The sequence below is a fragment of the Podarcis vaucheri genome (assembly GCF_965113315.1).
Source record: "Podarcis vaucheri genome assembly, chromosome: 1".
Lineage (NCBI taxonomy): Eukaryota > Metazoa > Chordata > Lepidosauria > Squamata > Lacertidae > Podarcis > Podarcis vaucheri.
This window is the reverse complement of record NC_138759.1, coordinates 66,890,710-66,916,841: the sequence shown is the minus strand read 5'-3', so window position 1 is coordinate 66,916,841 and position 26,132 is coordinate 66,890,710. Positions and strand designations below refer to the sequence as shown.

At 50.1% G+C, this 26,132-nt stretch overlaps 1 protein-coding gene and 1 long non-coding RNA gene across 15 annotated transcripts in view; one reads left to right on the top strand and one right to left on the bottom strand.

The window, feature by feature from the left end:
• Positions 1 to 26,132, bottom strand: part of LOC309527648 — a 384,549-nt gene that overhangs the window by 138,956 nt on the left and 219,461 nt on the right. The window lies entirely within an intron of this gene.
• PAX6 (paired box 6) overlaps positions 1 to 26,132 on the top strand; it is a 42,757-nt gene that overhangs the window by 3,864 nt on the left and 12,761 nt on the right. For 3 of the 14 annotated variants that reach the window (XM_082202521.1, XM_082202523.1, XM_082202524.1), the window contains exons 2-8: positions 6,576 to 6,721; positions 11,049 to 11,125; positions 11,512 to 11,566; positions 17,607 to 17,737; positions 18,707 to 18,748; positions 18,843 to 19,058; positions 20,013 to 20,178. In XM_082202521.1, coding sequence (XP_082058647.1) covers positions 11,557 to 11,566; positions 17,607 to 17,737; positions 18,707 to 18,748; positions 18,843 to 19,058; positions 20,013 to 20,178 — 565 coding nt within the window. In that variant the 5' untranslated portion in view covers positions 6,576 to 6,721; positions 11,049 to 11,125; positions 11,512 to 11,556. Of the gene's footprint in view, positions 1 to 6,242; positions 6,354 to 6,434; positions 6,454 to 6,575; positions 6,722 to 10,423; positions 10,443 to 10,786; positions 10,808 to 11,048; positions 11,126 to 11,511; positions 11,567 to 11,755; positions 12,129 to 17,606; positions 17,738 to 18,706; positions 18,749 to 18,842; positions 19,059 to 20,012; positions 20,179 to 26,132 lie in introns of those variants that run through there. The other 11 variants (XM_082202522.1, XM_082202525.1, XM_082202515.1 and 8 more) reach the window with 11 other exon arrangements.

Sequence of the window (26,132 nt, the reverse complement as noted above, 5' to 3'; positions counted from 1 at the left end):
CTCGGCATTCGGTGTCCGGGAGGCAAACGCATTGTAGTCTAACACGTCAGGGTTTGTGTATCTCTTCAGTGGGAGACTGAAGTGGACAAGAGGACTTTAAGCATTTTTCTGGGTATTAAAAAAAGGAGGTTCGCGAGCCAGATATTAATACAACAAGACGATCCAGGAGCACTGAACTGAGCGACTCCTGTTCCTAAGGAAGCGGAGAAGGGGAGAATTTTTATTATTATTATTTGTCCCTGACAAATAAATACCTACTTCTGCAATCAATGGCAGTATCGGGAGAATGAATCTAATTTAGTCACATTTCCTTGATATGTTTGCTTTCTGCGAGACAGTAGTAGAGATGTTTGCTGTTTCTTTTAAGGGGGTGTAAGGGTTTTTTGGGGGGGTTAAATTGCAAAGGATTATAATTTTTCAGTTGTAATTCTCACATCTTAATATTAACTTTCCGAGTGATTTTGAATCCACTTACTGAACACCTGTGCCCTACACACACACACACACAAACACAAAATTCAAGGCAAAGATAAGTTTAATCTAAAGGCAGAGTGACTAATGCACCTGACACTGGTACATAAGGCGAGGGAGAATTAATCATATTCTCCCCATTCCGTCCGTCCCCCCAAAAAAAGAAAAAGAAAAGATATAAACCGGAACCCCTAGAGTTATTTCCCACCGCAGGAGTATTCGTAACTGCTCAAGACATTTCTGATCAATCCACTCTGAATCCACCAGACGCTCAGAAGAATGAGCCAGACTTTGTTGTAGTAAAAACAGGAAGTGGCACCTTCGAAATAAAGCCTAACAGACGGACCGCGGCATAAGCTTTGGTGGCGCAGATCCCTCTTCCTCAGAGGCAGGAAGTGTTATCCTCAGTTAGCACTCAGTTTACAGACAAACACGTCGTGCATCAGACTCCGTTGGCTCCCCTCCACACAGAGCTTATGCCACAATAAATCTGTTTGGCTTTCAGGTGCCACAAGACTCTTCGTTGCTGTTGCTGCCCGTCTGGTGTTCGTTCTTGCCAAATTAGAAAAGGCGCAAGCTGCCATCCTAGGTGCGCGTCTTTGGGGAGTAAATAAGCTTCCCCCCGCCCCATCCATCCACGATGACATTTCCGAATCTACGTGGAGTGCACGTGTCTACTTAGAAATCCACTTGGGATCCGGACCCTTGCTTCTCAAGTCCTCTGGTTGCGGCGGTCCCTCCAGGTCTGGTGGGCAAGGTGCTAAGGTGCCAACCTGGTGAGCATCAAATGCATTTGATTCTCCGTTCAGCGCTTATTTTCCCTCCTGTGGTCAAGAGAAATCCCTGGAGAAAAGGGCCATTTCTTTCCCCCGCAGCCAATCTACCCTGGCGCGCTCGTTCCTCATTTCCACTTCACATGCAAAACTGGTGGGGGTAATCATCCCTTACCCCGCAAGAAGGACGCTTGAGTTTGCCACCCCACTCGCGACCATTTCCACGGCCTCATCCCTGCTTGCTCCATCGTGTGCCTGCCACTTTAAGCAAGTTAATTCTCAAGTTCAAAGCTGCTGACAAAAGACTTTAAAAAAAAGGAACAGGGCAGAGGAGTTTGGGGCTTCTCGTGTTTTATTCTGTTTTTGTTTTGTTTTGTTTACACCTGTATATACCTGGGGGAATCCAGAACGTGCTTTTTTAAAAAACAAACTTGTGTTGTTGTTTAAAAACAAAACAAAACAGAGCAACCCAGAGTTAAAATGGCGCCCTTCGAGTTGTGGCTCAACTTGGCAAGGACTTTTCCCCCCTCTGGTCGTTGGAGAGCAGGTACTATTTCAAAGGCTCCCGGGGTTGTCGCTGGCAGCGCTCGCCCCCAGACGCTGCTTGCGAGAGCAAGTTGAGCGAAGGCGAAGGGCGTCGCTCCCTGGCCGACGTGCGCTCTCGCTGCACGTGAGAACCTGCTCCCCTCGCCCGGATCTCCCACGCGCGCGTCTTCTTCCATCTCGATTCTCCCAGCCGGATCCGAAGCGGGCTTCTTCTTTCCACGGCTCTTACTCCTAAGCAAGCGGGCCTGGCCCCATCCCCCCCCTCTGCCCCGCCTCCTTTACTCTACTCCAGGACTCATCCCAAGTTGTGTTTTTTTCCTCACAAGATTTTTACACTTTTCTCCCTCGCTCTTTAAAACACACGCACACTCACACACTCTCACTTCGCCCTGCTCTGTCCCTCCTCCCCTTTTCTCGCCTCTCCGCGTCTTCGCAGAAATCCCACTTCCCTTTCTCACACCCCCATTCTACACGCCTTGTCCTCTTCCTCTCCTCTTTCTCTTTCACACATGCACATTGTCATGCAGGCCCTCCGCTCCGCTCCTGTCTTCCTCCTCCTCCCTCCCTCCCTCCCTCTCCTCGGCCCCTCCTTCCCTTTCAACTTTTGCTTTCCTTGCTTCGGAGGCTCCCTCGCCTGCCCTCGGCCTCCCGTCTCCAACGTCCTGATAAATCAGCAGCAAAGCGAGGCACCCAATCTTTTTCTTCTTCACCTTTTGTGGCACTTTTTTCTCTCTCCTCCCCCCTTCTTCCTTTCTTCCCAGACTTGCTTCCTCTCTCCTTCCATTCCCATCTCTGCAATGACGTCAGATTATTCACCGTTTCCCTCCCCTTATTATTTCCTTCCCCCCCCGCAGTTAAAAAACAAACAAAACAAAACTAGCGGGAGGGGGTGGAGAGGGAAGGGGCGCAAGGCCCACTGTGCCCTGGGGGAAATAGCAACAAGATTACGGCTTCTTTATTCTGAAGGAGCAGCATATAAGGAGGTGCTAATCCAAACGAAGGCTAATTGAATGGTTGTAAAAATGAAATTTGCCTGAAGATCTGGACGTGTCCGTCCCCCCTAAAAACAAGCGTCATGAGTTCTTCATTTTATTCTATTTCCCCCACCTTTCTACCCTGTTGTTTTGCCCTTTTTTGCGTTTCCACTTGAGGAAAGTATTTAAAAAAAATGTTTGTTGGACAAAAAAAGAGAAAAGATTCGTCTGATTTCCAGAAGACTAGAAGTCACATTAAACAAAACAAAAACCCCCAGGATCTCGGGGATTATTTTTGTTATTATTCTTATTCTCTTTGCGATCTTTTTTTTAAGAGGGAGAGTTTTTTCAGACAACAGGAAGAAAAGAAAAGAAAAAGCTTTGCAGAGGACTAGCTTGAAGGAGCGGGGTCTTTTCAAGACACTTTGCTAAACTATCCCGCAGCGGCAACTCTATGCGGTGAAACCCGCGAGGCAAGCGAGACATTGGCTTGGTAATCTATGTTTTCTTCCCGTTTTGATCTCTCTGCAAAGATCTCCTTTGGCGCACTTTGAAAAAGCTTGCGCCCGCTGAAGTCAACAGCAAAGTTCCCATGGAGTTGAATGGAGCAGGACTGCCGTGTAAGATTTAGCCATTGATAGCGGGGGCTTTGCAGAAATTAGCAGGGTTCCAATGTATGGGAGACACTTCAGAAATAACAGTAGGGCAAAACAAAAGGATAATAAATTTAAACACAGAACTAAAATCGTCCAAACACACACACACACACACACACACACACACACACACAGTCCTACACCTCTATTAGTAGCAGCATCCCAGCTATGAGAATTCTCAAGTTTCCTACCTACCTTTCAAGGGGAATCCTATTAGAATGTCCCCGTGTGGTTGGTTTTTTCACCCCAGCTTTCCATCATAGTTATTCGGCTCCGATTACATTGAAATAAAAAGGATATTTCCAGCAAGTGTGGAGGGGGCTGCAGCTCGCCTTAGGCCTGAACTGGAGGTAAAAGATTTGTCCAACCCACCGGATCTCTTTCCTTCAGCAAACTGAAGTGGCCTGGGTTATCGATGCGGGCTGCAATGTGGGATAGAGAAACAAATAAAAAATGGGGGGACGGCAATGCCCGGGTGGGGAAAAATCTGGATCAGCAAAGGAAAGAAGAAAGGGAGGGGAGAGAGAGAGAGTGGTCTTCCTGAGTGGCGTTTGCAGAAGAATGTCTCAACCCTCCCGGCTAGGCTGGGCAATTCTCTCTGACTCTTTCCCATTTGCTGCAAAAAAGACACCAAAAACTTTGGAACCGGAGGCCTGGAAAAAAAGAGGGGACCGAGGAGAAAGTCCTGATTTTAAATCCCAGCCTTTCTTTGCTGCAGCCTCCTCTCTTTCCCCTAAAAAAATTAAAATAAATAGAAAGCAAGACCCATAAAAGCGCAGCCCCACACATTAGTGGTAATCAGCATCAAGGCAAATTGGCACAAGAAGGAAGGAAAGAAGGAGGGAGAGAGGGAGGGGGACACAGAGAGAGAGAGAGATCCACACACATCCCAGAGAGGAATCGCCCGGTAGTCTCTTAAGAGCCCATTTTGTGCTATTAGGGGCCGCGGTAGCTTCTCTGCAGGGCTGGAGATGACAGTGCATGACGGCCTGGCAGCCCATTATCCAGCTCCTATTGAGGCGTCCTTTCACTCCCATGCAAACTCCTTGGCAGAGTCGTTTGTCTCCTCATTGTACTTTATTGAAGAATGCAATGGTTGTCAGGGCCCTCATTCAATCGCCAGCCACTTTATTGATGAGCTCTGACTTTTAGCACTTTTCACATGTCAAGAGAAGTCAAGTGTATGCGGGGCTACGACTTCATTTTATGCTTGGCGCGTTCGTGTCCCACCCACCCCTACCCGAAACCCTTCCCCACTTTTTTTGCCTCTTGGAATTTCTGGGGCTTTTTGCCTTCTTTCCTCCTCTCCCCCCCCCGTCGCCTCCCTGCCCCCTCCCTCTCTCCTCCTTTCCCCTTCCCTCTTTGTGCAGAAGTTCATCTCCCCCACCCCTCCCCACTCCCCGCCTCCCAGACCACTCGCCATAAACGATCGGAACACCCTGAGCTCAAACTGGTGCTGCCAGTGTCACCTTAAATGCAGGCGCGGAGGGGTTGCTTTGGAGTGTACTGAGGTGTGTCTTAATACTCCGCCATTCAACAAATGAACTTGTGGTGGTGTGTGGTCAGAGAAGCAAAGTCATTTGCTTTCCTTCGGCCCCTGATTTCCCTGGCAGGAGAGAAAGAGAGGGAAGGAGGGAGGGAAAGAGAGAGAATCGCCCTGCGCACATGAGTGAGCTAAATCTGGTGAGAGCAACACGCAAAACCCCCTCTCCAACACACACACACACGCCGACCCTTGCGGTGGAGATATTTTAGTACTCCTCCCTCCTCTCTTCCTCCCCCTCCTTGGAGTGTCTGCTAGAGAGAGGTGGGGGGGGGGAGAGAAACACAACAGCACTTAGTCAACAAACGGCACGTGGAAGAAGTTTGGGTGTTTGGGAAAGGACTCTTCAGGCCCCTTCACGAAAGTCCTCAATACACAAAGTAAAGTGTGTATTTGCTCTGCACTTTCCAGGCAGCGGGGAGAGAGAGTTTCCTTTCTCCATCACATTTCGAGGAGAGAGAGGGAAGGGGGGAGGGGGGAGGGGAGGGGAAAAATACCCACACACCCAACTGTGGACTTGGCTACCTCCAGGCGATTCCCAGTTGACAAAGCGCCTGTCTCCCAAATATTTATGTCGTTACCATTTGAATGTTATTTTTTCCTTATCTCCATTGTCTGCTGGGAGAGAACTGTTTAAATGCAAATAGTTCGCCCCCTCCCTTTCTGTCTCTCCCATCCCACCCCTCAAACACACACACACACACACGCCCGCCCGCCCGCACAAACCTAGATCGCCTTGGAAAGAAAAGGGCAATCCTCGTTTTTATTTTTCCGAGCGACGTTATTTATTTACTCCAGGCCCTATCTCGGAGGAAATGGGGCGAACAGAGGGGATCTCTGAGGTGGGGAAGGAGGCAAAGAGGCAAAAAATAAAAAAGTTCAGCCGGGAGACATGACTAAACCCTAACCAGGAAAACATTGTGTGTGTCCCCCCCCCAAAAAAAAACCCGAAACCTTAGCGGAGGGTGCCTGGCCGCTCACCGCGCGTCCCGGAGCCTCGCATTTAAGCCCAGGGATGGTGGAAGAGGAACTCAGGGCAAAGAGGGCTGGAGATGGGGGGCGGGTGTAGGGGGAGAGAGAGGTCGGTGGAATCTAAGCGAGGAGGAGCGGGGAGCTGGGGGGGGGGGAACAGGGGAGAGAGAGAGAAGCCAGTGCATTCATATTCAAACAAATGGGCCAATTGAACCAGGCAGTGCGAGTGAGCGTCCAATCGGCAGCTAGGAGGCAATGGCGTTGCTTTGCATAAAGCAATATTTTGTGTGGGAGCGAGCGGAGCATTTGCATGCGTGGAGTGATTAGTGGGTTTGAAAAGCGAGCCCTGGCTCAGCCTCATTTCCCGCTCTGGTTCAGGCGCAGGGAGGAAGTGTTTTGCTGGAAGATGATGACAGAGGTCAGGCTTTGCTAATGGGCCAGTGGGGAGCAGGGGAGGCGAGGCAGAGACCAGGCGCACACATACATTAATACACTTGAACCATCACCAATCAGCATAGGTGTGCTCTGTCTCTCCCTCTCTCCCTCCCTCTCTCCCCCCTACTTCGCTCACATCCTCTTTCTTTCTCCCTCTCCAGTCAGTGACAGCCCATTTTATTGTCAATCTCTGTCTCCTTCCCAGGAACTCAAGATCACACAACCAGCAGCTTCAGTGGAGAAAAACTCTTTTACTGGCAACCCTTTTTAAGGCACCATCATTTCAAATCAGGGGCGCTTTTTAAAACTATTGACAGGAGCTTTGACAACAAGACAGGATGCCTCAGAAAGGTGAGTCTGCTCGTTTCTTCTCCTCGCTTCAGTTCATTTTAATATTTAGACAGGTCTCTCCCTCTCCCCCCCTTTCTCGCTCTCCCCCCCCCTGTTTCGCTCACATACACACCATTTCTTACATTCCGGGAAAAGATCTTAAACGAGATGCCAGTCTCAAAGGCTTCCAAACTTTGTCCTTTTCGCTCCAGCCTTCTTTCTCCTCCTCTTCTTTTTCCTCCTCTTCCTCCTTCATGGACCGACCCCCGCCCCTGTTTTCTGAGAAAGCATCTCTCTCTCTCTCTCTCTGGATAGCAACAGCAGCAGACTCGCCCGGCCTTTCTGCTAGACAGAGCCCCACGAAAGGCTTGCTCCGTTTGGCACAGTGCGGTAGGGACGGCCAAAGCTGTAGGGATCATCTGAGCGCGCGCACACACAGGAGAATGCATCACACCTGGTTCCTATGAGGGGCATTTGTTGTTGCGGTTGTTGTGAAGGAGGCGTTATGGACCACACTGCGTTGCTCGGCCGCTTGCTTTCTTGGGAAGCTGGGTCCATCCAAGCTCAGCGTCTTTCTCCCCCGCTTCTTTTCCCTGGTTGCTTTGTATCTCCGTCAAGCTGAAGCTGTGTGTGCGTATGCGTGTGTGTTGATGAGGGACTTTCGTTTAGGCAACTCTCGCTTCTCCCTTTATTTATGTCTATATATCTCTTTTCCCCCTCAAACTAACCGACCTTAAGGAAATGGGGAAGAGAGAGACACGCGGGCCGGCGGGAGGGGGGGACGACGACACAGAGTCACATTCTAGGCCAAGTCAGGTCTCAGTAGTTGTATCCGGGAAGGTCTGAGCGGAGCTGAAGGACTGTCACTCTCAATCAAGCAGCCGCGAGATCTCCCCAAACTTGTCCACGACGAGACTAGGAATGAGCAGAACTTTCTAACTTGATCACTACCTGGCTCGAAGTACAAACTGTTTAAACAAAAACAGCCACAAAAAATAACATTTCTCTCTCTGCGCTCTTTGCCACCCCCCCAGCACTTCACTCAAATCTCCGAGATCGTTTAAGTCTCCTGAGTTTTGCGCTCCAAAGAATCTGCGATCAATAGCTCCCCCCCACCCCATTCTCCACAAGTTTCTAGGCTAGAGAATGTTGTCTGCTTCCTTTTCAAGTAGCAAATGGTTTTTTTGTTGCTGTTGTTTTGGTTTGATTTTGGATTTTCGAAATCTCATTTCCTTGTTGGGTGGATGTTTTGAAGTTTCGCCCAGACTCACGTAAAATGCAGGGCGACCCCAAAAAAAGTTCATTCCCCACCTCCTCGCTTCTTCAGTGTTTCCACCTCTATCGCCATACATTGAGGCTGAGATTTTACGCACACTTTCATGTGAGAATAAACGTCACTGAAACAAAAAGCATTTCTGAGTGAACTTGCATAGGCAAGGGCTGCACAAGTGATCGCTTCAGGAGTGCAAGAATAAACTTCTGTATGTTTTCTTTAACTCTATTTAAACTAATCTAACTAGGGGGAGGGAATAATAAACCACTGGCTTCTTCAAATCAGGGGTTTAAAATACGAGGGGATAAACTCCTGATGCGACCAGGCTTACAAATAAACTTTTCAGGCCCAGTCGAGAGCACCGAGCAGTTCCTTCCAGAAAGTGAAGCCATTCATTATGGCTGGAGGCTGAGCGTCTTTATAGGCCTAAAATAATAATTGTGGTCTTTGGCAATAAATTTTTATAGCCGGTGACCTTTAGCAAACGTCTCCACGCCAATGGATTAGCGTTTATCTTTTGCTTATTCGGCCCGGGATTGTAAACGTTTGTCATCTTAATAGCTAATTATGTTTGCAGCGGAGGGGAGGATCAAATCTCAAAGACGATCAGATTAGATCCAGATTTGGAGATTTAAATAGGAATTTGCAGATTAGGCCTAGCCGGGACCAAGGAGACGTTGCGTTTCGCTTAGGTTTTGTAATCTCACCGGGGTATTCGATCGAGGCTGCTCTCTGCCTACCTGAATCTCTTTGTGAATTATTTCATTTTAAAAATTCAGTAAAAAGGAGCTACTTTCTGGCAAAGAGAGAAACTCCACCATTATTGCGCTTCCGGGTGGGGGAAGGGAAGAAGGGTCGGTTTTGCTGGTGGTTGTAGAGCTCAGTCCACCTTCTAATTAAAATAGCCCAAAAGCCCAAATCTTTCTCTCTCTCTCTCTCTCTCTTTTATCTCTTCACTCCCCCCTACCCCAATTTTGCTGTCACGGATTCATCAGAATAACGCCTCGGTTTGTTTGTTGGTGCCTGAAACCAGCTAGCCGTCTTTGTTTGTTAACACCCCAAATAAGTGCCAAAGTGAGTTCCTTAAAATGCGTTTCGCCAGTTGGTATAGCAGAGACTGGGAAGTGTTCACAATAACAGTCCCCCGCGCCTGGGCGAAAAAGGCTCTCTCTCTCGTTGCTTCTCACGCTTCGGCGTCTTTCTGTCTTGGAGCGGTTGTCCGGCGTGCAAGCGTGTGTCCCGGCAGACGTGTTTGGTGTGTTAAAGGGGCGCCTTCTGGAAACTCTGGGCGACTGGAGGCACCGGCTTTTTCCGGAGAAGGGTCCAGGGCGCTTGGCTCGGCTGCTAATCAGGTGCCTCTCCAAAGCGGAGTAAATATTTACCACCGCGCGCCTCATTCACGCTGCGAGAGGAGTCCTTGTTCCGTGTTGATTTTCTTTTCCCCCTTTTAATGGGACGTAGATGGCTTTGGGGGGAAAAGCACTTTAAAAAATCATACCGGAGTCGTTTTGGACCCGGAAGAAGATGCCTCTTTTTCTATGTAGAAAGAATAAAATTAATATTCATTATAGCCTGGAAAGAGAAGAGATTTTTTAAAGCTTCCAAAAAAATAAAAAAGGGGGGAGGTTTTGGGGGCGAATAAAATGAAGGCTGCCACTATTTCATTATTTTACCTCCTCTCTCTCTCTCTGTCTTCTCTCCCCTCTTTTTTTTTTAAAAGCAAAACCTCTTGAATAGGTTCTTTATTGTAATTGTCTCACCCCAATTGAGCACCCCACTGCGCTGTTGTATCTTTTTACAACCCCTAACAACTCACACCAGTAACATAATTACCTCCAGATATTTATAACGAGAAATTACTTTTCTATTTTCCCCCTGCTAGGCTGGGAACCTAAAAAGAAAGCGCTGGGACCCAATAAATAAATACATGCAACACAGAACATCAAGAACTGCAGAACTTCTTTTGTTGTTGCATTATTCCTCGTCTTATTCCTCAAAAGGCCGGTTTAAAAACAAAAACAAGCCAAGGCAGGGCTTGGGGCTGGCCAGGCTGCGTGGGTCAAGGCGGGCCCTACAGAAGGGAGGAGGAAGGCCGCTGTGTGCCCCCCCTCCCACCCGCTCCTTTGTAAGTTGGAGGGTTGTTGGGAACGCGGAGTTGGGAGGCTGCGCCGCGGCCCGTTCCGGAGGAGGCTGCTTGGCTGGGGTCTTGCGCTCGGCGTTTGGGTAGGGGAGTAAAATGGAGGCCATTGTTCGCCTTCTGGAGGCTTTGTATTCCCAGCCCTCACCCCCTCCTGGCCTTACTTTTTAAAGCACTGAGGCGAGGTAGACAGCGTGTGTCACAGTACAGTGAAAAAGGGGAAGATCTAAAGACCAAAAAAGAAGTTAATCACAATAAGTGGATTTCTCTCTCTCCCCCACCACCACCTCCCCACTTCTCTCTCCCTCTTCGGGTTTGGTTTTTTCAGGATGGTTAGTAGTGCCCCGAAAAGAATCACCAGAGTGAAGTAGCTCCCAAACATGTGTAGTTTAAAAAGGGAAAGAAGTGTCCCAGCACACCCACCCACGCCCCATGCAAGAGAGCAGGATTTGCCCATAAGCAACCTGGAGAGGTTGCAGCGGGGGTAGGGGGACCCAGGGAGAGAAAGTGCCAACAAACTCTGCTGGCCACCTCTTTTCAGAGAAAGGGTCCTTTGGCCCCAAAGTGCAGCGCGAGGACGTCGCGCCGGCTCCCTTCAGCCAAACCAAGCCCAGCCAAAGTCGAGGTCCTGTTTGTAAATACGGACACAAAAGGTGTCACAGATCAGAACTCTTTCCTATGGGCAGGAGGCGCTCCAGTAAGGCGTGCTGGAAAAAACTTGGGCATCTTTTCTCTCTCTCTCTCTCTCTCTCTCTCTCTCTCTCTCTCTCTCTCTCTGTGTGTGTGTGTTTCTGAATCTTTTGAACTGCCTTTCTCTTCCCACCCCCACCTCCAAATGCGAGGCGGCTATGACTGGGGTGGGTGGCGGGGAGGAGGTTAGGGAACGCAAATTTAAAAGTGCTTAATATACTTTTAATATACTTTTCCCCTCATCCTAGCGGGAAGACTTTAACAAGCGCTACGCAGATGTGTGAGTCGTTAAATTGCCAGAGAGGAGAGTCCGCTCATAAATCAGGCAAGTTGGAAGCACCTTCTACTTTCCCCGTCCCCGTCCCCCATCACTAGAAGACTTCTCACACTGCGACCCATTTTCCTTGGTGTTTCACGAACCCTCACTGCCACAGCCAGTTTGCCGAGGAGAAGGCCACGGCTGGTTTATGTTTATTTATTTTTTAAAGAACTAGACTTGCTAGGTTGAAACGTTTCCAGGTTTTTTGTTATATAGGCTCTGGGGCTGGGAGGGTTTTCGCATGATATATATAAATATATATAAAATATTTGACATCATTTGGGAGGCCAGCAGAAAGCAACGAGGCCTTGGAGACCTGGGCACTCAGCGCAGCGCAACTACCTGCCCGCGAGCTTCCCTCCCCTGATTAAAGCCTGTTTTATTACTCATAGAATCTTATCCGCGAGCCACGTGGGATCTTGCTCCATCAATCCACCATGCAGAACAGTAAGTGACTCTCCCTCTTATTTCACGACTCTGCCGGCTTGAGGATGTCGGTGTATTATTGGGGTGGGTAGTGTTTGTGTGTGCTGGGCGGGGGTGGGGTGGGGTGGGGGGTAGAGAGGCGGGGGAAGGTATAGAATTTCACATTTTCAAAATACTAATCATAGCAGAAGTGGCTCCTTCTGGAAAAGGGGGGCTGTGAAGCTTAGGAGAGTTACAACACCCGGCGCTTGGTGGCTGCCATTTGAGTCCTTCGCCTAGGAGAGATGCAGCTGGTAGTTCTTGCAACAGGAGACGGTGCAGCGACGCGCTCCTTTTCCCGAATGGAGATTTCCGAGGCCGTGATCCGAAGCACCCTTACTTGGGGAGGGGATGTAAGTGCCCTTCTCGTTTCCATGGGACTTACTTCCAAGTAACTGTGCTTGGGAAGATGGAGGCGTGAGCGAGCTGCTTTGTGGATGGCGCGCCTGGAGCGATTGGCCACCCATTGAGTGTGGAATTGACCACTCCAGAATCCCACTGCTCATGGATCGGATCTGCAGCCACTGGAGTAAATCAGCTCTTTGTGAGTGTTTGGGGATTTTTTTGGGGGGGGGGAGGGTGTCGATGTAAGGAAAGTCCTCTGAATGGGAATGGAAGACATGATCGGATCATTTTCTTTGGTCTTCTTTTGGTTGGACTCTCCTCACAAAATCTCGCGGTGATGGAGTCTCGATGACCTAAATGTCTGGCGCAAAGTCCTGGCGCAGGGAAGCTTGTGTAGATTTGAAAATTATTGGGGCGAAAAAGGTAGATGGATTAAATAGATTTGTAACCCAGGGCGAGAGATCTACTGGGTTGCGCGAGATGTGACAATAAGGGGGCAGTTTATTGTGGTGCAGTTGAAATAAATCTGAGTGGCCGCGGGAAAGTCCGTCGAGAATGCAACTCGATTTAATGCTCCCGTGAGAAAGCGCAACTTTTCTGGAAGCCAGTCTCACTAAAAATCGATCTGGTTTGTGCAAGTGTGTTTAGGATTGCGGCGATGGGTGCTTATAGATCCATCCTGTTAGATTTGTAGAGGCTGGCAAAGCGGAAAGGTTGGGAGAGCCCCCCAATAGCTTCACAGTTTGGATGTGTTGACATAATAAACTCCAGCGCCGTCCAGGAGGCAGGGCAAGCGAGGGTCACCGAACCCGGATTCAGAGGACAGTCGCGTCTGTCTGTGGTTGTTTCATTGCAATCAGCTCCAACATGTTTCGAAGCCAAGGCGACCTCGAACTGGAATTAACTGCCTCGATCGGATTTTTTTTTTAATAAACCAGAACCTCCCTTGATTGCACACAATCAATCGTCCGCCAAGCAAGTTGCAAACGCGCAAGAAGTTCCCATGTCACTAACTGTGTTCTGTGTTCTTCTGGCTGGAGGAATGTGGGGATTTGCAAAAAAAAGGGGCGAATGTCAAAGCGATCGAGACTGAAGGCCTTGGCTGAGAAAATGTTGGTCACTTGTGGTGGTCTGGGGCCGGGGGCTTGGGCTGGGAAGCGAAACCTGGAGCTGAACCCACCAGACTTAATGAAAACTCAGGAAGATGAAAGATTTTGTCCCTTTCAATCGTCTTCCAGACCAGCTTGGCAGCAGCTGCTTAAGGGCTTCCTGATAAAGCTGTGCGCTTGGATGTCAAATTAATAGAAGGGAGACCCTTTGCTTCCTGTAGGATTGCCTTCCGAGAGGACTTGGTTTGGCCAGGCTTCGTGTGGGGGACGCCCTACATAGGCCTGTCTTGCTATCCTCTCCCCACTCCCGAGAGGGAATCCCCAATGACAGCGGCTTCTCACAAAGCGCCCTTATTTGGACGTAGATTCCTCTAGAAGCCGAGGGACCGGGCGCAATCCCGCCACACCCCCAGCCCTCTTTGTGTTTGGGGGAGCCCGATGGTACCCACAGTGGATCAGCCCACTGGGATAAGGTGTCAGTTGCGTAGAACTCGCAAACAAAGCAATCCTTCTCGGAGGGCCTTGTCTGGATTCCCAAGCGAAGTCTCGCAAGGTTGCGGCAGTTTGACCCGCATTCTGGACCATCAACTCCGCTGATTTTCAGCGTGTTGGTGGAAAGGAAAACTGTGACACTTCCTAATAAATATATTTAGGGCGCTGGCGGAGCAGATCAGCCGCCTTCCCGCGGACTTTGATTGGGAAATTAAGTCCCGTCGACTTTCCTGGGTGTAGGGAGGTCGGATGGGCTAAGGGACAATCCAGCAGTCACAAGGGATGCACTTTTAAGTTCTCAGGAGTCCACCAGAGAGTTGCAGCACCTACTTAAATCTCTCCTGCTGGGGCCAAGGGAGACTTAAAAGTGCATAGCTTTGGATGGCTGGAACGGGGCCTGGTTGCCCAGAAAATGCCCCTTCCGTGAGATAATGTTGAGCTCGTTAGCGAGTTGCTGTCATGTTTAAAGATGCTGCCTTTGAAGTCAAAAACCGGCCAAGAATTTCTTCCTCAAGCGAAGGTACTTCAGAGTTTAGTTGACTCGGCCTGGGCATTTATTCTGGCCTTTCGCGCAGGATCCGGGATTATCAGGGTTTCTTTAGCTGCCACTCTCTTTACTTGGGAGTTGGCCCCATTGAACTCTGGCAGGACTTTCTTCCGAGTAAGCGGGGCCGGGTCTTCATGACGGCGGCCCTTCTTCGTCTCCCTCTGGCCGCCAGTCGAGTTGAAATCCTTGGGGGGGATTCCCTAGCCAAAGGCGGTTCGCTGTAAAGCTGCTGGCGTCGGCTTTCCGAGGCCCCACTCGATTTCCTCCTAGGAAGGGCTTGGGGGTCCTTGCAGGAAGGTTGGAGCCCTGCGCTCAGCTCTTGGACTGTGGGAGAAGGGCGTGGGGTGGACGCATTTCTAAGCATACAAACCGGATTGTGGGGACCGAGTGCGCCTTTAAATTGCCCCGTGTGCTGGGATTCTTTTGGGCGATTCCGCGTGGCGGACCGTGGCAGCGTGATGATAAACTTTTCCGGCCGGGAAGGCCTGTATTTATTCTGTTGCTTCCTTCTCCTGGGATCCCTCTTAAACCGACGGCTTGGTAAGCCTTAGCGCTGATCAGAAAGAGACGCGGTCAGGGTGGAGCAGGGAGACAGGCATGGAGGCCGAGCCTCCTCTCTCCTAGCCGCGGCCCTTGGCCTTGAGGCACAGCTCATCCCAAAGTGTTAATCGGAGGGCCAGAAGATGCCTCGATGCCGGCCCTTGGCGCTCGCTTTCTTCTCCCCCTCCCCTTCAGCCCGTGCAGGAGTGGAGCGAGGAGATCCCGTCCGGGTGAAGCCCGGGTTTTGCGCAAAGGTCGCCGCCGGCTCTGCAGGCTTTGTGCGAACAACTCCTGGGTGTATGTGGTGCCGGGGCTCCAAATTGACACCATATGCTTTCCTATTAGAAGCCTAGCCCCAGAAAGGCGAGGCGCTTAATCGTTGCCACTGGGCTCGAACTGCCTCCCCTCTCCAGGGAAATTAAGGCATTGATTAAGGCTTAACCTTTTTACGCGCAACTTGGGAGTTTGGCATTCCTCGTTGGGCCGCGCGCGGAGATACATTTCTGGCGGGGCTGCGGGCAAAGGGCCTCCTGTCCACAGCCCCATGCGTGTGTGGGAGTGAAAGAGCGAGAGGGAGATCTTGCTCCGTGGATCCCCAGGCCCCAAGGAAACATCACAGCCACAGGATTGGGAGTCCCATTGGTTTCCGTGAGAGAGAATGAAGCACGTGCTCATCTCTCTGAAACACCCCCCGCCCCACCACCCCTCTGAAAAACAATGGGTCTCTGATAAGGGTTGGATCGGGTCCCTGAGAGACTGGAGAGGAGAGCAACCCAGATTCCACGACAATCCAGGGCAATGGAGAGGGAGGGTGAAGGTAAGGGGGAGAAACAGGGAGTTGGGTCGGGTGGGGAAGGGGAATGTGTCCAGAACTACCTAACCTAGGAGTGGTGATTGGGAGGATTAAAAGGGGGGCATTTGACGCCCCACCTCCCCGACCCGGGGATGGAAGCTCCCTCCCCTTCTTCACATACTTGGGGGGGGGGGAGATGAGCAGGTCCATCCGAGAGGCAGAGAGAGAAAAAGAGGATCTGTGCCTTGTGCCCCCCCCCTATATTTCTTAAACCGCACACGTTGGTCGGTTCTCTAGTGGCTTTTACGCTCATGCCTCTCTCTCTCTCTTTCCCCCCGCTCCCCTCCCCTCCTCCTTCACCCTCCCTTCCCTCCATCGCTCTCCAAACCGCATGTCACTTCGGATCTATCGAGGAGGCAGCGCGCCCCCTCGGTTGTGTCCGCACTGGCCCCGTGGCTACCTTAAAAAGTCGCTTCCCCTCGAAGGGGAAACGAGTAGAGTTCAATCTCGTCGGAGTGATACCCAAATCCGGACAGAAAGGGTCGTTTTTATCATGCTCCTGTTTGTCGTGACGATGCAATTTTCAAAAGCGGAGCACTGTCATAAAGTGACACGTCTGCCACAAGTGCTCCAACTGATCTTTTCAATTAGCCTTCCATGCATGATCCGGGGCGACTTCCGCCTATTTCCAGAAATTAAGCTCAAACTTGACGTGCAGCTAGTTTTATTTTAAAGACAAATGTCAGAGAGACTCATCATATTTTCCCCCTCTTCTATATTTGGAGCTTATTTATTGCTAAGAAGCCGAGGCTCCTGGAGTCAATTTAGCAGGAGGCTCCAAAGAGAGGAGGAGAGCAGAACAGAGAGAGACACACAGAGAGGGAGAGAGAGAGCCCAGACCTTCTCCAGGGAGCCTTTTGCCTCCAAAGCCTCAAGCTGCAGGTTGGGGAATTATTTTCGAACCATTTTTTTTTTTTTAAAGAAATCCATTCGCGTTGCTTTTGGCCAAGTGAGCTGTAGCTAGGAGGATGCTTAGGGACTGTCGCAAAGCTCAGAATAGACCACTCCGATTTATTTTTCTTTTAAAATAATAGCAACAATTCCCTTTTCCCTCGCCTTCTTTTCCATACCAGGAATTTGGGGTGTGGGGATCTTGGTGGCATTTAGGGGGCTAAGAGAGACGGAGGGCAGGAGGCGCCTGTTTTTGGCTTAGCCAGTTTCTGATCCAGGCAGGTTTTGTGCTTTCTGTGGTGGGGCGGGCGGGCCGGCGGGCGAGGTGGACTTTCTGTGGATGGGCTCCAGGCTGCGTTGGGTCCACGCGCTGATGGGTCTCGAAAGGCATCTTCCACCTCCCGCCGCCCCATGGAAGAGAGAGGGGACGGTTCTTCCTTCACCCCACCCCCAGCCACCCCCTTTCCCCCACAGTCGGCTGTGTGCCCTTCACTCGCCGGCTGGTGCCAAGGCTGCTGAAAGGATGTCTCTGAGTGAAAGTGTGTAACCAAATGTTGCTCTTCTGGGCTTGAGAGGCAGAGCTGGGACCGTGAATGGAGCCTTAGAGAGGAGTCAGCGTCGAGTTTAGAAGGGGGGATGGCGGAGGATTTGGGGGGGGGGGGAAGGGAAGGAGACCAGTTCAAAGGGGAGAAAGTCTTTGTGGTGGTGGAATTTTCCTTTGATGATCATATGTATATCTATCTATCTATCTATCTATCTATCTATCTATCTATCTATCTATCTATCTATCTATGAATGAATGACTTTCCTGTATAGAACGTGCTTTGCAACTGGTGAAATAGATGGTTGTTGGAGTAACGGTGGCTACTTGGCTGCAGTGATTTTGCCTAGGGAGGTGTGTGTGTGTGTGTGTGTGTGTGTGTGTGTGTGTACAGTCTTCATACCTGAGATCCACAGCCATAGGTCTGGCTCGCCTGTGCCCGCGCTAAGTGGGGCTTTTCTCTTTGCCAACTCCAAAGCAGAAACCAGAAAAGCGCCTGATTTGGGTTGTTTGGTTGTTGATTTCGCTGTTCCCCACCGACCCCCCATCCCGACCCCTTTCCCCTCTCCCCCCCCCCACTCTCTGTCTCAGCAGCAGCAGCAACCTGACCGGGGAGGAGGGAGCTGGGGCGCCCCAGGTCGTCCTTCTCCAGCTCAGGTAGCCGAGGCTTCCATTGTCCTTGTTTTCCTCCCCCCACCACGCAGGTCACAGCGGCGTCAACCAGCTCGGCGGCGTGTTTGTCAACGGTCGGCCGCTGCCAGATTCAACCCGACAGAAAATCGTGGAACTCGCCCACAGCGGGGCTCGGCCGTGTGACATCTCCCGAATCCTGCAGGTGAAAATGCGCCTAGCCTTCCCAGCTCCAGCAACCCTTCGCCACACCTGGCTTGGGGAAGGAAGGAACAAACCAAAGCAAAACAAAACAAAAAACCGGACACAGCCTATCCTGGGGGTGGGTGGGTGAGGGAAGGGTATTATTCTGTAGCTGCAACCTTCCCTCTCCAGCCTATTTGGGGCGGGGGGAGGGGCAGAGAGAAGGATTCTTTAAAAAATTAAATCACCATCAATCTGCTTCTCAAAACCACGGGGATAGAGCTATCTATTTTTTCTTTAAGTCACTGGCTGCTTGACAACCTGATATGCCTTATTTCCATATGTACGCCTGTATTCTATTGGCGAATATTAGTTGGCTGGAGTGACCTGACCGATGCAATGCGCCCGATCCTAAGGACGCTTCTTTGGAAGGCAGAGCCCCACGATTGGTTAAGGGACTTCTTTCCAAGCAAGCGTGTGCAGGTCAGGGGGGTGTTAAACTGTCCGCTTCCCCCTCCATGTAACTGAAAGTTTCTGCATGCAAATTTATGTATGTATGTATGTATATATATGTATATGTGAATAAGCAATAAGCAACGCTGGTTTCTTTTGAAATTGCTGCCTGTTTATCCCTAGAAGCTCATGAGAAAACGATTTGGCCGGGGATTTGGCTTAGGGATACAGTATCATTCCCGTTTTATAATCCACCCACACCTTCCCAATCCTTCCCTCTTCCCGAAATCTGAGTATTTTGGAAACTGAGCTGATGATGTCTATATTAACATTTCTTCCAATATCTGACATTTTTCTCCAGTTTTTATCCCCCTCCCCCCTTCAAAGTGGGTTTTAAATAAAAAAATTAAAAAATCTCACCTTTGTAGCGTGTAGGGCCACAAATGTAATATTTTTTAAAAGAAAAAGAAAGAAAAAGAAAAGAAAAACCTCTCTAAGTAAGTTCTCATACCATTTAAGGTATATTTTTGTGTTATAGACCCATGCAGATGCAAAAGTCCAAGTGCTGGACAATCAAAACGTAAGCTTGTCATTGTTTAATGCATACTTAAACAATTTTATTTTTGTCTTGAAATTATTAATAATGTGATTTTCTGTCCGCTTCCCTGATGCAGGTGTCGAATGGCTGTGTGAGTAAAATTCTGGGGAGGTATTACGAAACTGGCTCCATCCGACCGCGGGCAATCGGAGGTAGCAAACCGAGAGTAGCGACTCCAGAAGTTGTAAGCAAAATAGCACAGTATAAACGGGAGTGCCCCTCCATCTTTGCTTGGGAGATCCGAGACAGATTACTATCGGAGGGGGTCTGTACCAACGATAATATACCCAGCGTAAGTTCATCAATAAATCCTTTCTCTCTCTCTGACCTAGAACAATAGCAGGAGACCTGTCGCTAACTCCCCCTTCTCTTTGATCTTCTAGCACGAAGGAGCCCCTCCCCCCGCAATTTCTCCCTCCCCCGCCCTTGGGTAAGGGCAACATTTGGCACAAATAACTTATGGGTGCCCTTAAAAAATGCTCAGGACTCATCCTTGGCTTTTGAGCTAACAGGGCTCCGAAAACCAAGGTGGCTTTGGGAGGCTAAATACCCCGCCCCAGGGTGGTGGGACCAACTGGGAACTCTCCTCGAGCGAATTATGAATGTGCAAAGCAATGCAGGGGGGGGGGATTTATTTCTAGGTTGAAAAACACAGGGCATTTCTGCCCGGGTTGTGCGTTTTCCATAAGGTGCAGTTCTCCCGACGAAGGAACTCTGCTGAGCACAACCTGCTTAAGTCCCTAAATAGTTTTCAGACGACTGCTGCTCTAAACGCGTTGGCTGGCGAGAGAACCCCGCGTATTGCAGGGGACACGTCCTGGCTTTCAAGGGCGACCGCAGCCCTCTCATCTCCCGCCTCGCTTGCCCTGCTGAACACGCGAGCCGGCTGCCATTCTCACAGCCCATTTGCTACAGAGTAGTCCTGCTGCAGTCAGCAGTCGCGCAAAAGGGTCGCGATGGTTTCGATCGGTGTCCTGTTTGGAAGCGACTCCCATTGAAATCGGTGGGAATGGTTTCTTTGTAAATAAATTTGGGGGCTGGGTTTTCTTTTTTTAAGTCCTCTTACGCACACACAATCCACACACACACACACATCCTCTGGGACTGACAGCAACGTCCCAGTGGTTCTAGAGATCTGTGGTCAGCGGGTGGGGGAGGGGGGGTTGCTCCTGCTGTTGTTGCCGCTTTGTTTCCAAAGCGGCTCCTCTCCTTGCTACCATCGCGTTGAATGTCGCTTCCTTTTCAGGTATCTTCGATCAACAGAGTCCTCCGCAACCTGGCTAGCGAAAAGCAACAGATGGGGGCAGATGGAATGTATGACAAGCTAAGGATGCTGAACGGGCAGACCGGGACGTGGGGCACGAGGCCGGGGTGGTACCCGGGGACCTCCGTGCCAGGACAGCCAACGCAAGGTAAGCAGAAGAGAGAGAAAGAGCAAGCCTCCTCCTCCTCCTCCTCTTCTCCCTCCTCTCCCTCCCCCCACCCCACCCTGATCAATCCGATTTTTCTAATGACCCATCAAAGTCCAAAGTGGTAAACGCTGGTCTGCCTCGTGGCTCCACCTCCGCGGCAATCTCCTCCTCCTCCTCCTACTTTACCTCGAGATGGTCAGCGGTGGGGTGGGGGTGGGTGGCTGGGTGTCGTGTGAATACTCAGGAGGGCAACAGTCGGAGAGGCGTTTGAAAGGCAGCAGCTTTATTTTAAACCGGATCTTTTTGGCAGCCCTCAACCCTACCCTTTCCTTTGGACACACATTGGATCGAAAAACTCCCTATAAGCACACGCGCACATGATTAAAAATGGGCTTTACGTAGTTTACAAACCAGACCAACGACCACGCCACCCTCTCCTTAGAGTCTGAGACGCTCAAGCGCTGACGGAAGGCGAGGAAAACACCCTTGTATCCGACTGCGCTTTCAGGGTAATTGACAAATTTTGTGACTCTGTGGAGGAAGCACCTAGAAAGATGGACGAGGAAGCAAGAGAAGCTTCTGGCTTCTGGTTAGCTGGTTGGCTTCCATCTCGGCGTGTCTTTTCTTTGCTTGCAAGGGTAGGAGAGGGAATTAGGAAGGTAGGACAAACGTAATAGCCTTTGCGGGAAAAGCAGAGGAGAAGTGGGTCGGCTGGATTTTCCTCCAGGTTGCGTGCGTGCTTGCGTGCAGTCACTGAAAAGGTCAAGCTCCAGGTTGGAGCTGGTTCTGCATAGGTTTTCTGTGGCGCGCCTGCTCCCGATCCAGGGGCGCCTTCGCTCCTCAGCTAGACGTGCTCCCACTTGGCCAATGTGGGTCCCTGTTTACGCGGAAGATTAATAGGTGTTTGTTGTAGGGAATGGCGAGAGGTTAATGCGGAGGCTCCGGGGCGGGTCGCGCTCCTTCGCTCCTGGAGATGCTGTAATAATCGCGACGGGTTTGTTTTTGTTTGCCAAGGCGGCCTCTCGGTGGGCCACGAGACCTTTCTCTGGCTCTGGTCAGTCTCTCGGGAGAGGTGTCTCCCCAACAACCTGATTTTTTTCTTTCCATCCCGAAAAGGAGGTTAAGATACGAGAGAAAGAGAGAGAGAGAAAAGAAAGAAATCAGTAACAATATGCGGAATATCTGGTACAAAGGATGTTTCTGTCACACGCAAGAATTTGTTATGGGAACAATTCTGTCGCTATGTAATTGCTCATTAGAGATCGTTTTGTTTCTCATTAAGGCGACATGAATAAGCGTCTAGTTGAAGGAGACAGCTGTAGAAATGTTCCACAGGAGACCTCTGGACACGATATGGCTCCGCTTGCCAATTAGACATGTCAGTTTTAAGAGAAGGGAGCAGTCTAGGAGGGACCCTGGAAAGACAAGAGCTTCGGGGCATCCTATTACCGTCCCAACTCTCAGATCTCCCATTGGGGAGGAAGAATGCCGTGGGGCTGGAGGATGACGGGGAGCCAGCCTGCTCACTGAGACCCCCACCCCACCCCCACCCGCCGGTTAGCACCTTTGACACTTCAGCCCTAACTAACCACACTTAGTTGGAACTGAGTTCCACTGACTTCAATGAACCATCCTTTTTCAGAATGGTGCTTTGAGTGGCTGAGTAGGTGCGCCCCTGGGAGGGATGGAAGGGTTAGGGAGACCTGATCCGGCACCCAGGTCTTTAAGACCACATATTGCCGACCTCTTCCAAAGGGAGAGTGGCGTCCATGTAGTGTAAGGAGCGAAAAACAAGCCCAATCAAGAAGAACCTTGTGGTACCTTCAAGCCTGTTTGTGGTGGCATCAGTTGCCCTGGGTCTTGTTCTGAGCCACGGAGGCCATGAAACATATTAGTCTTTCAAAGTGCCACCGGACTTTTAGTGGCTTATTCCAGAACTGGACATCGGGCTCTGGGACTCTAAAGCAGCACCCAGGTTTTTCCAATTCATTAGAGCTGCCAAGTTCTGGAGTAAGGAGAGGGACACGCGAAGCAAAGCGAGGAAGAACCCTTCCGTTGAGGATGGTGGCGTGAGGAACCTGCGCCTGAGCTTCGCTTCGGGATGCGGACAGAGGGTAGGCGGGGGGTAGGCGTTGTTGAACGGCGCCTAAAGCCAGCTGTTCAGCTGATCTGAGTAACAGCGATATGAAGGAATCGCCTTCCCCTTACCTGAACTGTAAGCTGCGTGGCTCTATAGGCCGCGTTATATATAACTTAGATGGTCCCAGGCGCAAAGATTCACTCACAGTTCCTGCAGAGCAATGGAAGAATTCGGATTCCAACCGATTTAAATCAGTCCTGAATATCAGAAAGGCTAAATCGGCCTTTCTTTTTTCTTTGTGTGTATAACTCGGACTTTTAAAGCTAGGAGATTCTCAACACTGGCATCCCGGCTCGTTTTCTTGCTATGGCCCACGGCCTCCGGCACGATCAACCCTGGACTGAAATTAATAAGGAAGAGAGCTAGGGCAGCCCACGGCTCGTCGAGGGTCTTGCACGGGGAATTTTCCTGGTTGTGTGTTAACTCTGCAGTTAAACCCCACGACGTCTAATCTCAGGCTGACAGTGCCACGATCCTGGGCGCATTTGCCCGGAAGAAGATCAAAATTATTTACAAAGTCCCAAGTCAGGGTCTAGCTAGCTGCAAAGCTCCGTATTCTAGCTGGGAAACACGTTGAACTGCAATCCACAGGATTTCTGCGGATTCGGTTTTAAGATTGCTGATGTAAGGATCCGGCCCTCAGGCTAGGGCCCTAAATAGCCCGAGGCTAAGAATGGCTCCAATGGAACTTGCATCCCAAACCTTTAGTCAACCCCGCTAAAGCCACCTAACACTGGCTTCTCTGACTTCCTATGTTCTAGAATAGCAGCCTTAGCCCTTCTAAGATGGATGGGACTTGCTGTCAGGATCAGGGGGAGCACACAGGCGCAGATTAGCTCGCCCTGACTCGCAACCTACAAGTCACAACCCCAAATAAGAGGATTATTTAAATAGATCATACGTATAGCCTACAGATCGTGGAAGTGTGTGAGAGAGAGTGAGAGAGATCGCTGGCAATTAATAGGGTTCCAGATACTTTAGATCTCATCAGAAGCTGGGAAACTTGGCTTTATTTGAATGTTATATCGGATATTATACCAAAGCGGATCATTGTCATAAACCAGGGCGTAGGAACATATGCAGCCCCACCAAGGGTAAACGGGGGCGGGGGGGGGAGTCAAGAAACTCTCTCTGGCTGTCGGAAGGTCCAATTTTGATATCTCACCCTCAGTTTGTTGGGCTCAATATTTCTTCCTCCACACCCACCCATCCACCCACCCCGGTTGGTGCGGGCGTGTTTGCAGCAGTGAGATAACAGGTTGCTTGAAGTCCGTCGCTGTAATATCTGAACCGAGGGCACATTTCATCGCCAGGCGCGTATTTAGTTATTTTAAAATCGGGATTCTCTCCCTTCCCAGATGTTGTTGTTGTTTTGAAAGGAAGTAAGATCTGTCGCAGAAGTCATTGGGGCTCGGGCGTGAAGCCCTTTCGGAAAAGACGCGGTGTCTTATTCCTCTATAGTTTCCTGAAACAGCAGCGCCCACCCTCATCCTTTAAAATTTAAATTTTAAACCGAAGCACACACCTTCCCCCGCAGAAAAACTGAGGAGATCCTTGGGGTTAAAGATTAACCGGTGCGGGACAGGGGGCGTGTTTGCTCTCTAAATTCCCCAGCCAGGAGCGCTGGGTCCACATAATTTTGTTTTCGGTTTTTGTGCTGGATTTCAGGCAGTATTTGGCTAGGGCCCGTGGAGGGAGACGAGAGGCAGGATTCAGCCACTGTAGTTAAGCCCTTGTAAATCCCACCGGTTTTAATGGGAGCGCGCGGATCAATCCATCCCATTTACACCAGTGAGATCTGCTGGTAAGAGGTTTACTCAGAAGAAAAGCTCCGTTTTAGACAATGAGTCCAGCCTCCCATTAAACGCCCATGGGACTCCAGTCTCAAAAGTCCTTAACTGTGGCTAGATCGTTTCCCCGAGAGCGTATTCAGCTGCTCTCCCTAAAGCACATTTACATGGAAGTAAGGCACACTGGCCTTCTTCTTCTTCTTCTTCTTCTTCTTCTTCTTCTTCTTCTTCTTCTTCTTCTTCTTCTTCTTCTTCTTCTTCTTCCAGTCAACGTGTATAGGATCTGGGTGCCAGGGTTTCAGAGACCCCCATTAATCACCAGTTGCCATATAGTTAAAACAAATGAATGGGAATAAAGCTTGCGGATGGGGGCCTGCTACTATATTCTTGGCCCTGAGTCAACCTCAAAAAAAATGTGGACGAGGAAAGCGGGGGAGGGGGCGTAGAGGCCTTGGCTGAGGCGCTGGGGGGGGGGGAGAGAAGAGGAGAGAGAGACGCGCACTTAAAGCCTTTGCACCACTAAATTAAAATTAATAAAATGCCTCTGCCCTGGAATATTCATGCGGGGGACTCGGGTGCCCCCCCTCGCCGGGCTGCCTCTGTGTTCCTGGATTTTAAGAGTCCATTACTCCAAAAGCATAAGGCAAGGTTAGGTCTCAGAGGGGGACAAATATGGTCTCAATCTGATAAACGCCATGCAGCAGTGAATAAAATAATGGATACATGAGGGCTGACAGAACAAAAAGAGACATCTCTATCCGGGAGAAATTCTCCAGTGATTTAGCGGTTTTAGGGATCACTGAGACACTGTTTCTTATCTCCCCCCCCCTCCGCCTCCTCTCGCCCCTCCTTATAAGACTAAAGCCTTCTATAGGATTTAGACACTTTCTCTTTCAACAGATGCTACAATGTTTTGATCCCAGCTCCACAGCTGAAAGGTGCCGCAATCGGTTTGCTATCTTTCTTTCTTTCCCCCCTCTCTGCTAGTTTTCCGCCTCACTGATTAAGACACTAAGAAACTAAGGAATGATTTTATTTCCCAGCGTCTTTTATCCCCCCCCCCCGTTTTTTTCCCTTTCCTGGAAAACAAATCCTATACCCAGCGTCAGATGGTCTAGCTATAGGATAATAGCGACAGCATATTCACTCGCTTTTTCTTACGGATTAGGTCTAGAAGGTGGAACGGGCTATTGAGTTCATTCCTTTATAAGCTTCTTCTTTTTTTCAAGTCTCATTTTAAAAGAAAGAAAGATATCTTAATTGTCTGGCATTTCTTTTCCCTTAAAAACAAGCACACACGCACACATATATCTGTCTTTCCAAAGCAAAACTTAAAATAGTTTAAACTGACACTGTTTTGAGGGGCAGAGGGGGGGCGGGGGGAGAAAAGAGACTTAAAAAACCAGAATGAAGACAAGCGAAAAAGTTGCCATAAGTGCTCCTTAAAGAAAACGAAGAGCTCTTGATTTCGGGCGCGACCGTCATTCTGTTGAAGTCAATGGGGACCCTCCCATTGATATCCATGGGGCTTTGCGGGTCATTAGAAGCGGAGGTTGACTGGAGAATGGATGAGGAGCGAGTTGAGGTTGCTTCCTTTTTTTGTTTTTAAATCCCCCTTAACCTGGAAAAAAAGAAAAAAGAAAACACATCCTGCTTTGGGGGCCTTGTAGGAGAGAATGATCCCTGCTTTTCGTGGATTGAATCTGGTTCCTTTAGTTTTAACGGCTCCTGCCCTTTCTCCCAAACTGCCTTGGCTAAGCGGTGAAAGAGGAGCTGAAAAATGACTCCGCGCGGGCCCTTAGGATCCCAAGCCGCCTCCCCGGAGAGGTCTGGGAAGCAGCTGAGCTGGAGGATCAAGCCGCAAGTCGCAGCAGACGAAAATTTCCTGCGCACCCGCACAAACCCGTCCGCACGCACCCTCCAAAGGCGCGCGCCGAAAACGGGCAGATTTGGGCTTTTGCCCAGCGCAGGCACCATCTTCGAGGGAGGGCGCAGCAATAAGGAACGGAGTTGGAAAGATCCGA